This window comes from Notothenia rossii, assembly GCF_949606895.1.
Source record: "Notothenia rossii genome assembly, chromosome: 4".
NCBI classification, from domain to species: Eukaryota; Metazoa; Chordata; class Actinopteri; order Perciformes; family Nototheniidae; genus Notothenia; species Notothenia rossii.
This window is the reverse complement of record NC_136902.1, coordinates 84,557,174-84,572,423: the sequence shown is the minus strand read 5'-3', so window position 1 is coordinate 84,572,423 and position 15,250 is coordinate 84,557,174. Positions and strand designations below refer to the sequence as shown.

Sequence of the window (15,250 nt, the reverse complement as noted above, 5' to 3'; positions counted from 1 at the left end):
GGGCAACATACAGTTCATGCTTGTTTTCACCACTCGTTGACGTCTCGACCTCGTCAGGAATGCACAGCAGCTGCTTCGCCCATGTAACCAATGTCTGTCTGGTTGTTTGTAAAATAAAGACTCCTAGTTTCTTTTTTTCTGTTTATTTTCTCTCCCCAAAGAACAAAGCCTCATAAGAGGTCAGGGACAGAAGACAGACAAGAGCTCTTTGCTATTTCATGTAATTTAATTAAGGCTTGTTTTAATATACTGCTCTCTGTTACACTGATGAACACAGAACGTTGTTTATTCAAGTCAGAAGTAAAAGCAAAGCCTAAAAGGAAGCTGAGAACAACCATCTCACTTTGTAAACTATTGGCAGTTTGCACATCAAAATAAATGGTGCAGTTTCACAGTGAAAATAAGACCAGAGCTAGTCTTTGTGTACAAGTTGCCCCTCATAGGAAGGTTGTCTAGGCCTCTGCTGAGCTCATTTTTCTTTTAAGTAGTGTTGGAAGTGTAAAAAGGAGGGCACTGCTAACGGCTGCAAACTGAGATGGGACTGGGGCTCAGACAGTCTGCGCTTTGATGTGAAGGCAGGGTCGAAATGTGGCAGTTTATTTAAGCTGGATCCAGAGGAGTTTGTCTGCACTTTCGAACCGATTTCCCCCTCCCTCTTCATCGCTTTTATAGCCCCAGTGTGCTTGCCCACACAGACTTGATTCCACTTTAACACTAAATCCTCCATGGAAGACACTCAACACCACCGTGCACGAGGACTACCATTAGACCCTCCAAAGGGAAATATGTGAACCATGATTATAGAGCAAAATGTGAACTGCAATGTGTGTGATTTCTTTAGTTGTTATTTTTAATAATATGGGACTTTTGTTTAAAATCTTGAACATATTCAAAGCACAACAAATGTTTTTTTAGGTTGTACAGTTAGGTGATACTACAACAGTCTCTTAAAGACACATTCCTCCTTCAACTAAATCATTTTAATTATACTACTAAAGGTGCATGTTTTGTTGTCTATCCCTAAAACAAGATACAGAGTACACAACAAGGCTGAGAGGCAAACAAAAGACCTAAAAGTGCAAGGATAAAGAGCAGCCTCCATGGCGAGTGATCCATATGAAAGTTATCTGCGGCAGAGCTAATGTACAGTGTGCATCCATTAGCGAGAGAGGCGAGCTTGGATCTAGACGATCTCTAGTAAATGATGAAGTCCTGATAGGATTTCAATGCCTGCGAGTCCCATTAGATGCAGAATGGTCAGTATGTACCGAGAGTTAGAGCATCCACAAGTCATCACTTTCCACATTAGACGGTGTGGGTCTGTCCGCAAAATGAGTCCCATCCACTTAGCTCACGAAATGTAGGCGTGGGTGTAAATCGCAGGGAACATTATGGCGGTTCACTAACAGCTAACGAAAGTAAAAAGAGCATCTTGAGTGAAAAGTATGAAATTAAACCATTTTCTCTGAATGATGTAGAGGGAATAATAATAAGTACATCTATTCTAATAATTGCTGATATAATGAGACTGATGTTGAGTCTGAAATTCACAGTTAAACATATTGATTAGCCACTCCCATCTTCCCATGACATCAGTAATGTTCAGGCTGCTGAGTGCGACAACCATACTTCTCCAAAGGATTCTCCATGACATACTGTGCCTCTGTGACCAAGCCCTAACTCAAGCCCAGCGTAGGTTCTGTACGGCTTTATATGCTTTTAATCTGACACACATTGATACACACACATGAAGCAAATTAGCAGCCTTCTTTGCCTGTGCGCAAGAGCGTGGGCGTGAAATTGGGAATTTTTGCGACTGGGGCCAAAGTCTATGGGGCTGGAACAGGCATGGCTGGGCAGGGCAGGGTAGGGCCGGGCTGGGCTGGGGAAGATAGCAAGGGAGCATCCCGGGTGGGTGAGGGGTGAATGAGTAAGGGGGGATGACTCACCGGCCTGTAATATGAGCCCATCACAGGACAAGAGAACCGGGGGTGGGCACAGTGGGGAGAGAGAGAGGCAGGAGAATGAATGGGAGGTCTCATAATGCTCTCTCTCTTCTCCTTGTCTCTGGAGTGACATCACAGTGGGATCAATGCCATCTCCCAGCCTCTGGCGGAGACTCAGTTCATTCATAAAGCCTGGACTACTGCCTCCACTCAGAATGATGCAATGATACAAGCAGAGCAGGCTACCAGACCCAAAAAATAAGGGACAATATGGTTTCTGTCATGCGATTGAGCTATAAATAGCCCTATAGAGTTTATCCAAAGAGTGGGAGTGTGTTGGCGTGAGGAAAGAGAGTCGGCTGTGAGAGAAATTGAAACAAATTACAATGAGGATGACATCTGAAAGGCCATTCAGAGATGTTAGGGTCATGGAGAATGTTAAGGTCAAATAGTCATTTATTTATAATGGTGTCAAAGCATGTGGTAATTCATGCCTCTATTTCTATGCCCTTCTGTAGTGAACGGTGGGGTTTATTTAAATCTGCAAAAAAGTCCACTTCCTGTGGCTAAGTTGCCACTTCCTGTTGGATGTGAGGTGAGTTGTGGGTTCAGTTGAGGGTCATATCCCTACATGCATGCAGGTATATTTCAGCACACTGCAGGGGAAATGAGAGGAGGTCTTGGATACTTGCCAAGGGTTCATAAAGACTCTTTAAAGGCAGACCAGTCTGACCACAGCAGACCAGAGGTGGCACTGGTATCTGAGAGAGCCTTTGATGGAGATTTGTATCTGGACCCCTGATCTGAAAACCCGGGGTCATAAACCCGACCAACATGAAGGGTCCCATTCAGCGCTACAGCGTGATAGAGTGGTGGCTGAGGGTTGCAGTGGAGCAAGAGGAGGAGAACGGGGTGGCAGTCTGACTTTGAGAGGACCACTTGTTCAGCCAGCCGCTCCGCTGTTTTGATTTCCATCTCAATGCCAAGGTCCAGGAATAGATATATAGGCCTGGCTCAAGCAAACGTTGAGAAACCAAACCAAGCCTAAACCCAAGTCTGCTCAAGCACAGGACAATGTTGACCAGAACAGATCCTCCAGACAACCAAGGTCCAACCCACTATCACGGAAAACCCTGCTGAAACACTAGTTGTATTCTTAGGTCACCGCTGGCTTCTGGCTGCACTCTTAAAGCTCAAGCCTGTGGTGGTGTTAAACAGCTGTACGCAGCGAGGCCACTACTGCTGACATCTGTCTTTGACCATGAAACTATAGAGTTGTCCGGGATCATCAACACCACAGACATACCGGCTACTGAAGCAGACAAGAATCCAGACTAATACCCTGAAGCTGCTTTGCTGTCTTTCTCTCTTCCACTCTGTCCATCTCTGAAATCATATTAGCTTATGATTTGAAAGTGCATTACCTCTACTGTTTATGCCAAAGTCTCAGCGCTTGATATGACATTACCTCTACGTTTGAGATGGTAAGCGCCATCGGCAACAGACGCTAAATATGTTTTGCTAAAAGCTTGATGGAAAGCCTTTTTCCAGAAGAAGGAGTCATTCAGAGGTGCTTTCAGTAGGATTAAGGCTCCTTCTTGCTTATAAAATTGCCTACAAGCTTTGTTTTTCTGTAATCTTTAATGGTGTCAAAAGGCATGTTTAAGGTATGCCTCAAGTATTTGGTTGAGCAACAGTACCGTACTTCTCTCAACAGCTTATTGCGCAACGTTCAAGTTCTCTATTACTTATAGAAGACAAACTAAATTGGGAAAAAGCAAAAAGCTGGCATACACTGAGACCACTGAGATGGTTTTCAATGACCTCCTCATATGTTCAATATTTAGAATGAAAGCACTACTTAAATCAGAAATAATTTGACTGTCTTTTTTATCAATCGGTTTTTTGGTATAGCAGTGAGAAAGGGGATCTGACAGAGGAGCGTTATACTGGAGAGTGCAGGTGGTGTTAGCCTAGCTGTATCCAGGCTAGCTGCCCTCCCAGGCTCCGTCGCTGTGTAAACAGACAGGGGATGCTCTGGGGGAACTGTTTAGGCGTTAAACCAAACACACAGCATATCTGACAAACAGTTTACTCTCTGTGTTGCATTTTTTCCACAAAACATGGTGCCTGTCCCTTTTTTGTCCAAACTGATACATTCCACAACCAGGTTTCCTGATATAAGTGTAAATGATGTGGGACAACATGCTGGCACACATTCTCACACATTGATGAATTGTTCGCCCTACTCAACCATTCTTTCTGGCAACACATATGCATATAAGTCTTGCAGTGGCTGGCTCCAATTATACATCACACATATAAGAGCTTGTTACTTGTTTGAAGGCAAGTTATGGGCGACAGATGGATTCTTGATAAATAAATTCCCCCCAGACCAAAGTGTTTTCATGTTGCGTGCCTTACATTCCACCTCTGTTTTACAATCGCTAATGTGCTTCTCACAGCTTTCTTGTTTTCCTCTAATGCAACCAAAAATGACTTGTGGTCTAAGTGGCAAAATGGTTTCAGCTCGGGATGATAAATTGTCCTTCTATTTTAAGCCTAGTGTAGGCTCCGTGGCTAAGGAGCATTACACATCAAGCGTATGGCCATATCTCATTTTCTTTATCTTATTTAAAAGTATGAGTGTTTTTTTATTTATGACACTTTGAAACATCCAAGCTTTGGCTGACTTTGCTGCCGAGAAAAGATTTGAACTGCGATTTGACAACTGGAAAGTTACAACTTAGTGTTTTGCAATAACATGCGCATTGCTTTGCAGATGTGGAAACTCATGATCACCTTGTCATCCTTCTAACTCTCTCTCTCTTTCTATCTCTGTTTCTCTTGTTCTGCTTTTCTCACACACACACACACACACACACACACACACACACACACACACACACACACACACACACACACACACACACACACACACACACACACACACACACACACACACACACACACACACACACACACACACACACACACACACACACACACACACACACACACACACACACACACACACACACACACACACACACACACACACACACACACACACACACACACACACACACACACACACCCACCACCACACACCACACACACCACCACACACACACTCATAAACATAAGCATGCACAGGCAGGCTGTGACTCATTCTATCAAAGAATGACTGGACTTCAAGGGATACCGTACTGCTTCATCTGAAACGTGACTGGTCATGATGAAAGCATTGACCATATCTTGTAAAGTTCCTACTCAATGACTCAAACTCAAAATGTGTCACATTTACACTGTAACTATTCATAAAACAAACACATATTTTAGGAAAGCAAACAGTGCATATCTAATATGCATTTGTGAATAGTCAGAATTTTCTTTTCCGCTTAGACAATGGCCTTAGTGAAACCGAATAATGTCAAAGCCAAGTTCTCATAATGTTTCGGCTTTTCAGGCCTACAGCGTAGTAGTGAATAAAGGCAACTCATAAGTAAAACATGCAGATACTAGTGAGGTCAGGCTAGGCAGACAATGGAATCCAGCTTTTTTTTAACGCTCATAGCTAAACTCCAGAGGCAGTCTCAAATCGTACACAAGTCCCATTCCTCGACCTCCTCCATGGCTGCCAGAACGCATGTAGGCCTACCTCCCATTTGACTGTGTCACTGAGGCCCAGCGCATCATGAGCGCCACCCACACAAACGCATCCTTTTTCATCTTCATTTGCTTTGGTAGGCCAATCAACCAATACAAGTCTCGCTATGCCCCATTTATGCTTTTGATTACAAAAGCAGCGTTCTGACTCCAAAAACAGGTGGTGTGCAGAAAACGAAGAAAATCTTGAACATGAACTGAACAAAACGAGCCTGATTTCCGACCCAGTACAAGAAACACATGTACTAAATAAGGAATCATAAAACAGAATCGAGGACAAAAAAAGTTCGCTTGTTGAGATGAGTGGGAAGTTGTGGAGCCATTTGGTTGCAGTGTCAGGCCAGTCAGGGCTCTCAGTCAGAGTGGTAAAGTAGGGAGGGGAGGGGAGGGGGGAGGAGGGGCTGTGGTAGCAAAAACTAGTTAGCGGGCCAAGCAGACACACAGTCGGATGGCCAATGGCGTGTGGTGCAGCAGGCGTCTAGTGGATGACTCAGGGATTACAAGCAAGGAATGACTGGGGATTGGACACCAGGAACTCACTACACTATACACCACATCAAGGTGAAGTTAGAGGAACCCATGTGGCCAACAGAGAGACTTTGTGAACAGAGGAAGAAAGGGAAAGGAGGGGGAGGAACACTTGAGAAGGAATTGTGTGAGTGGGTGGGTGAATGATTGAAAAATACTTGTCTGGTACCAACAAAGCTTGTTAATGCTTTATTTCCCCAGCCAAGGAATATATTTTCCTATGTTTTTGTTGTTGGCTTTTTGTGAAATGGGACTAAAAAGAGAAGCTGTGAAGCGACAAATTGTTTTGATCTCTTGTTATTTTTTAACTATACTATTCACTGCAATCAAATCGGCCACACCTTGGAAGGTCTTTCTTTCTCCATCCCTCAAACACCCAACCCCCTCTCTCACTCACACCATATGCTTACTATTTAGCAGACTGCTGTATCTGGTACCAACACGCCTTGCTTTATGACTAAGCTTTATAAGCAAGGATTAAGGCGTGTAGTCACCAGGGAAGCATCGAGATAGGACACACGCGGTATAATGGTTTTATGTTTATATGGGCAACACGGAAAATGACGGGCTGTATGACAGACCAATGAATGAAACACCGACTGAATGGAGGGATAACCCATTTGATGTAACACAGTGGCTTACTGAACAACATGGGGATGGAAAGAAGACAGGGTCATTGTGGAAACTCAAAGATAGCTCCTTTACTTCTATTCGCCCAGTCTGTTGACAAGTCTGACCAGCACAGGGAGGCCCTTTGAGGAAGCTGGTATCAGTTGCCCTCTAGGCATATTCATGGCCTGGTCAAACACTACCCAGTGACATTGGGCTGACTAATTGAGTTTTGATCCGGCAAATCATATCGTCCTCATTTTGACATGGTGCACATTAGATGAGAAACCGACCGGTTTTGCTCTATTTGGCCCGATGCATTGACAGACCACATCAAGAGGAACCTGGATCACCCAAACAGTGTTTGCACAGCTGCCAGGCAGCCACGCACACTCAAACATTGGCATATATTACACAGCGCTACTGAAGGAGTGCTGACACAAACGCACCAAAGCAAAAACCTGATCTTATGTAACAACCCCTGTTCTGACACAAGCTACGTACCACTCTCCACAACCATACCAAACGTAGGAGGCACCTTGGAACAGAAAGTCAGTGAACCTTTTCAGAGGGTTTTTTGTGTGGCATGTATGTGCTTGTGTGCATAGTGTATGTGGCGGGCGTGGAACAAGATGCCTTATAAGGGCTCTCAGAAGAAGCATCAGGCATGCCATAACAAACATCAGCGTTTTGATCAGATAAAAGTGAGACTCCCACTCAAGCTCCTGCTATGCCTCCATGCATGCCACCCAGCGGGGCATGCTCACAAACATTCCTGTCAGTCACTGAACCTCGACCTTCAGGCCTGACGAACAGAGAAAGAAAGTAAAAGATGGACGACTCACTCAAGTTTAAAGCGGGCAACTCCTTGTATTGCAAATGATTGACAAGTCTCTTGAATAATAAATCTATTATCGGTTAACGCCAGAACAATGTTACTTGAGTATACTTTCACACTCATAAGAACTTCAGCAATACAAGAGCACTTGTACTTTCCTGTCAGTCGTTGTTCACAATCCAACACCTTCCCTGTTAAGTAATACCCTCTCCTATCTGTAAACCTTGTCTCTGTAGAGCTGAGAGTTTTGTTATGGCTACATGATGCTTTCAATAATAATAAAAAAAAGCTACCATGGTCTGGGTTACATTGAAGTAAGTGTGCTGTGTCAGGAATTGACTGCTATAACTGAACAGAGGAATACAAGCTTTGTGGAACTTAAGATGGCTTGTTAGGGGGCACCTATGACCCTGGCACAGTGTGAGCGCTTTAAAAGGAATTACCTCCGCTGCATGGAGAGAGGACAGGCCTTGGGTAAGCTGACACTGACTTCACTTCCGTCGCAAAAGAAAACAAACAAAATAGTAAGGTGGGTTTAGCTACTTAAGCCTGTTAGTGGGGTATGCGTATGTACAGTATGTGGTTGCAGGTGTTTAGAGAGCAAAAAGGCAGCATTTGAAGTTCCCAAAACTGCCATGTCCAATGCTGATATCACAAATCCAACAAATGCATTCTGGCCTTCTGTGGAGCACTTATCGCTCTCAGCAAGTTTTAGGCAAAGAGCCTGTCATGGTCCTTAACAAGCCTGCAACACTGAACATCCCTGTTTTGTATTATTAAGATCAGGAACAGCCTTGGACATTGGTAGAACACTTATCTAGTGAGCATGGAAATACCAAGGAGTGAACAGAACAGTGTGTGTCTGTGTGTGAGAGAGAGGTGGGGAGAAGAAGTGTTTGTGTGAAGTTGTGATCTGCTACTTGGCAGCCTCAGCCTGACCCAAGTAAGAGTATGGAGCGAGCATTGCGAAATGGTTTTGCAAGATAGCACTACGCTTTTGGCAACTTAGCTGCGGCTGTCAGCACTTTGTATGTGAGTTTGCGAGAAGTGTATGTGCAAGACTACTCTCTGCAGGTATTGCCATAAAAGAGATCATGGTTAATGTGGTGAGTCACAGCCCCCTTAGTGGGTCAACACAAGCAATTAGTGTCAAATGTCCATGATGCACCAATGCTGATTACTGCCCTACTGAAAGGCTTAAGGCCGCCTGAGCTGCAAAAACACAGGGGATTTGTTAATGTAAAAAAAGCTGCTAAATGCAAATCACACAAACATGCCACCATGTGTAACATCACTCGCAAAAAAGAAAAGAGAAGTGAAACCACACAATGGATTGAACCCAAACACTGCTCACAGTTGTGGGCCTCCCTGTATGTGCCCTGGACTATCCCTGGAGCAAGCCAAGTCTTCCAGGCAGCAGGGTCAGAGAGGCAAGCCTCAGCCCTGCAGATTCCTCACCTCAGCCTGCCTCTCCTTCCCTCTGGAAAGTCAGTTTCAACCACCACAGAGCAGGAGGAGGAGGAGGAGGTGGATAAGGAGGGAGGGAGAGGAGATAGTGGGGATGGTGGGGAGGGCAGTGACGGCCTGTCTCCCATGCCGGCAGGGCAAAATGCCCTGGCTCTCCAAGTATGGCACTGAATATAGTGTCAGAGATACTGTAGGTGTTAAGATGGGAGAAAGGGAGATGGAGAAAAATCCCCAGTGAGATCAAAGCAGGAAGAGAGTACATCAAAACTACAAAGTGTCAATTTGAGCAACACAGGTTCTGAATACAATATAATTTATTAAAAAACAAACATTTATAAGCCAATCGTAATTAAAACATTAAGAGTGTTAGAAAGTCAGCTACATGAAAGCAAAAACCTTGGATAAGTAACGTTTTAGAATTAAATTAAACATTGTTGGAACTATGATGTGTGACAATTCATTTAGCCTACAAGACAACATTAAGTCTACTTTTGTGATGTGTCCACACATGTACTAAATTAAAGCCCTCGTTTCACACACATCATCAGATTTAATTATAAAGGCACGCCGGTCAGAGTCTGATTCATTCAATAAGAAACACACAAGCTTGTTGTATAGCCTTGCATGACTGTAGAGCCTCCGGCGTGATTGCAATTTCTGAAATGTTGCGTATTGTCCGATATTGAGCAACCAACATCGTCAACACAATGAAATACGTACAGGACGTTGTGTCCCTCAGAGCGCATCTATTAGCGAGAATTATCAACATCAACGTAATCTTCCAGCAGCCGGCTACGTTACAAGGAAACATCCAGGAGTAATGTTAGTCTCGTGTTAACTGTCAAGCTCTCACAGAAGAGTTGTAGTACTCACCGTCCATTTTTTCAGTCTTTATGATTGTTAACGTCGGTTTCATATCGACAGCTGCCGTCATGACCATCAGTTCAGTGTGATTTAATAACGCCGCGTCCCTTTTTTTATTCTAACAGCTCCAAAAAACACAATATAAGGAAAAATCTTCTCTTCCTTTGGCGCCCCGGTCAATTCTACTGGCTGGTTGTTTTACCTTTTCTCTCACAGAAAAAAAAACAACGATTCAGTTTCTTTAAGTCCTAACTTCTCTTTCCCTCTCTCCGGTACTTGTACACACACTCCCTCTTTTCCTCGTTCTTTCTTACACACTCACTCACTTCTTCCTCTCTATCTCTATGGGCGTTGCATTGCTGAGAGCCAGAGAGCGACGACAGCTGAAGGGGGCGGTGTTTGGGGCTGACTTGCCAGTTGATTCACAATTCAATTACAAAGCCCCCCACACCCCTCCCTCAAACACACACACGCACCCACACATTATTACCACCTCCCCCTTGTGTCTGTGAACCTTCTTGTACCAAGACCCCCGCACGTCATCACACGCAGTTAAGAGTCTGCATGTTCCCGCAAATTACTCGCGTTTTACAGGGATGAGAAAACACCCTGGAGATGTGAGGTCTCCTCAGAATCATGGGAACTAACTGAAGTATTGCTTAACCACATTTCTTCCCAAATACAATAGCAAACGGTTTATTAAAAAAACCTCCATCATACCACCTCACATGACAAGAAAATAATCAAGTTTTAACACATATAATATTATTATAACACCATCGGTTCCTAAATTAATTATCCACCTAACGTTCTGATATAGGCCTACTGCACATTTGATTTTGTTCACGTTTTCTTTCCTTATTGTACTTGTTTGTATATGTTGTATGTATATACATTTATATATTTTGTATTTATTTACAAATATATCTGTTTATTTTATAAAGCCATTTGTTTGCTCCTTTTTTCCAACCTAATTCCTCTCACTATATGTATGTATGTTCCATTTTACACTAAATAAATGTCCTTGTATGTGAACCTACTTGTCAATATGCCTGATTGTGATTCTGATACTGGAATAGTACAATCAAAAAAGCGAATGGAGTAGCCTACAACGCAATATTATAGCCTAAAGGAATGTGTTTTTAAAGTATTGTGATATATGAGGGTGAGTTTAAAAGCAATATGTGTTTGGAGATGTTTTTAGATCCTAAAATAGCTACATACAAACAGTTTAGCTGATTTTTATACGTGGACAATCTTTAACAAAAAGGAGATAAAAGGAAAGTCCGGCCTGTCTGTGCCCTAGATTCTGCCGGTCCAGGCTTCCTCATAACTTGTAACTCACCCTCATAAACACCTCGGAGTATTTCCTGTTCACCTTGTACTGATCAATAAAAAACATGTATTTTTTCTTTACGCAGCTGCATCAGTTAAGTAAAGTACATCTTTACAATTGTTATGTCACAAGTATTGTTAAATTAAAATTAGGCAGGTTAAAAATAGGTTAGTTATACTGTTATCAAAATCAATCAAAGTGGGCCTGTCACTAAAGCAATCAATAAAAATGGAGTATGAACAGGGCCAACTGTCTGTCCTAATTCTCAGTTTGCTTTGCTTTTCTTTTTACTTTTGTTCTTTCTTATCTTCAATAATCAGGAACAATGACCATGCCTTACTGGAAATTGAATCATGAATTTGTTCTGCCACTGGAAAAGAACAAAGACAGTAGAAATACTGGGTGTTTTAGCCACAATGAGGCTCCACTCTGAGCAAACCACTGCCAGTAGGGAACAACTCCGTTAGCAACAGATAATAACAAATTATAATAGTTAACATCACGTACATTCCTCTGAAAGCAGCATGATAACTGCAGTGATAGTCTGTTGTTCATTAATAAGAAAATGTAAATGGTTTTCTCCAAAGCTTCAACCCCCTTTTTCCTGTAAATCCAACTACATCATAAGCGATCCTGTTAGAGTAAGTCAAATGGCACAACCTATGATGCACGCCAATGTGATACATCCGTATGAACTGTATGCATGTATGTATGGAGGCTGGGGAGCCAGGAATATTGATCACACATGGATTTTTCAACCGGTGGTACTTGGCCAGCTCCATTAGCAGCCCTGGATCAGGTTTCATTGGCCTGATAGGAGCCTCGTCTGGGAAGAGTGCTGGTGGGTTCTGTGGTGAGAGGGGCTGCCTCACCAGGGGCAAAGTAGAAGGGGTGATGGAGGATAAGAATGGAGGGAGGAACAGTACCTCTCACTTCATCTCAGTCAGTCTCTCACCCTCTCTGACTGGACCTCTTTGTTTTCTGTTAATGAACTCCCTCGTATCTGTTCTTAAAAGGACAGCCCGGGTCCTTTTGTGCCTAGGGGCAGCCATTAGGGGTTTAATGGTGTTGCTGACTAATATCTGGGCTGGCGTCACTGTAGCCCATTTGTGTATGGGTTTTCTTCTGTCTGTCTTCACTACTTTACATCAGACTATTTGAGTATTACACAAAAAGCATTTTTTGTACTGATTATTCTCAGAATGCATAGCGAAACTAAGCTATTGAAGTGAAATTTCAATTGTAAATGGGGTGTATGAGGATAAACAAAGTTTTTGTATATCAAAACAGTGTGTTAAATGTCTCTCAGAGCAATGACCATTCTAGACAGCTTGGTGTACAATGACCTTGAATACAAACACATTTTCATTAACACAAGACTGTTGTGAGGAAAGAAATGTGTTATCAATAGTTTATCACCTCAATAATAAGTGTTGGAATTTGTGTAAAAGTTTTGCACATACATTTTTTTTTATACAAAATATAAATAATATACTATTTACACAAAGGGATTATTAATTATCTCACACTGATAATACAACCAGTAGCAGTCATTGTAAGTACACTTGAGACTTACACTATTTGGTTTCAATGTGTCTTTTCTTCACCTGGCAAATGCTGTTGCCATGGTTTTGACAGTTAGCTGGCTTCACTCATTTAGTGTTGCAACATAGCACCCTTTTCTAAAGCAGCTTTCTCTCTCCTGCTCGCTGTCTGTGTCTCGCTGGCACATCTGTGTTGTCTGCCTGTCTATAATCCCTAGATGTAACCGTTGCACCTGCTACTTTTCACAGAGTTAACTGAAAGGTTATTCGATTTAGAGCAATCCATACAGCTGTCAAGTGATATCAGTCTTTGATGCCTGTGCCCTCGCAGCAAGTCACAAGAGTATTTCCATTTCAGCCTGATGCTTTCATTCTCATTTACAAACCTAAAAGCTGAAATTATGACCTAGCTGACATAAACTATAAAACATCTCAGAAAGTGGATATGGTGGGTTTGGTATGTGTGAATTCAGCATGTAATCTCTCAGTCACTCATTTACAGACACTAGTAGACGCTCAGATGGCTGATTGACAAGCTCACACACGCACACACACACACTGAAAGTGAGACAGAGAGAGCAGACAGTAACACAGTAAAACAGTGGGGTCCAATGTGGCCCCTGTCTAGTAGCTCAGTGTCAGCTCTATCTGTGGTGGAAGCAGCCTGAAGGTGCCACAGGCTGGATGCACTCCTGCTGAGATCAGAGAGTAAGCTGGGACAGGAGTATCTCTAAGTATGTGTGTGCTCATGCATGTGTGTACTGTGCTCATGTTCATCGTTCTCTTTTGCCTCACATTCCAAAGTCTCTTCTGAGAGCGTGTGTGTGTGTGTGTGTGTGTGTGTGTGTGTGTGTGTGTGTGTGTGTGTGTGTGTGTGTGTGTGTGTGTGTGTGCATGCGTGCGTGCATGTGTACGTGTGTGTTTGTATCAGTGAGTGCAAGTGTCTTTGTGTGCACGCTCTTTAAATTGTGTGCATGTAAGTGCACTGGGAAAGTAGCAGGGCCTCCCTGAACAAAGGCTCAGCTCTTTTCTGAACAATTAGCTCCGCTAAAAAGGACATCTCTTCCTCCATTAGCGGCACCACGTGCCCCCCATCACTCCATTGTGCAGATAATTCAATTATCCCCACCCCCCTTCGAGTCTCTCTGCCTCCCAGACCTCCCTCTTCTCATCTTGCCCTCCCTCCTCTCTGTTACCACCACGCTCTCAGATAAAGCTAATACTAAGACTGAGGGGAAAACACATCTGTCTGCAGTTTATATTAATTTGTCATTGAATATATTGGTTGTACATCATAATAATTAGAACAGTACACTCTGAAAAATATGAATGATACAGATGAGATTATACAGCTGCAGTTTGTTGTGTTTTGGTGAATAAATGTCCATTATTTTAAGTGCTTTTAGGGAGATATTGACCTTTACCTAGAATAGGATGGACTCAACTATGTTCATGAATTCAACTATGAACGCACTTCACACACAGTAAGAGGTATTCACTCTTACCATCACCGGTGTACACTCATTACAGCTAACAGTCTGTGACTACTGCTATATTCATGATATAAACATTAAAACAATGGGAGGCCTCTCTTAGGATTCATTAAAGCGCCACCTTTCCTGATGAGTTGGCATCTGTTGCATCATCACCCGTCAGTGATTGCATGTGTTTTAGAACGATTTGTTCTCAAACTGAAGTGGTTTGTAATTAGTCACCAAGCTATCAAGAGGAACTTACCACACATTATCACTTGCTCGAAATAAAACTCCTTGAACTCTGGGAAAGGGAAGTTTAACTGTCGGAAATTTTGGATGATGCTTTGGAGCAGAGCATCTTATTAGATCGTTAAACATGGCAGCATGAAAGTGAGCCGTCTTTCTTGAAGCAGGGTACAACTTTTAGCAAAGGAAAACACTTAAATATGTCTTAGGGTCAGGAGTATTAACATTGTGGGGTAGAAATGCCAGAGTGACTCAACTGTAAATGCCGATTTCACTGCAACCACTTCTCAGAAGTCTAATGTGGAAACTCAAAGTTCAGATGTTTAAAATTACTTCAACATGAACAAATGCACGAGGTACTGTAGTAGTAACAGATTGCTTCTTTCCTCTGTTTATTGACTAACACCCCTTGCTACAGAACTGTCATCACACTATGCAGTTCAAATCTAGGACCATGGCAGCGTTGAAGCCCATTCCTCCATAGTTGTCTGTCGCTTTTCCGTGTTTCCCTCTTGTTTTGTTTTATTGTTGGAGGGGGAAGTGTGCGCCGGCCTGATTAGCATCACTATTTCCTCCTTTCCCATAACCCCCCAGACCCCCGCAGGCTGCCTGTTTACTTTTAGAAATAAAAAATGGGCCTGCGCCCGTGAGGACGTGCCCCTCATCAGAGGCGAAGCCCCCCGTCTCCCACCCCTTAAGGCTCCACATCCCAGATCCTCCCTCCCTCC

General features: G+C 43.1%; 1 protein-coding gene across 3 annotated transcripts in view; it reads right to left on the bottom strand.

Annotated features, from left to right (window-relative positions):
• The window catches only part of ets1 (v-ets avian erythroblastosis virus E26 oncogene homolog 1), a 37,864-nt gene that overhangs the window by 13,129 nt on the left and 9,485 nt on the right, over positions 1 to 15,250 (bottom strand). The window contains exon 1 of one of the 3 annotated variants that reach the window (XM_079674733.1): positions 9,931 to 10,275. The exons of the other annotated variants lie outside the window; for them this stretch is intronic. Coding sequence (XP_079530859.1) covers positions 9,931 to 9,997 — 67 coding nt within the window. The 5' untranslated portion in view covers positions 9,998 to 10,275. Of the gene's footprint in view, positions 1 to 9,930; positions 10,276 to 15,250 lie in introns of those variants that run through there. 3 annotated transcript variants of the gene reach the window in all.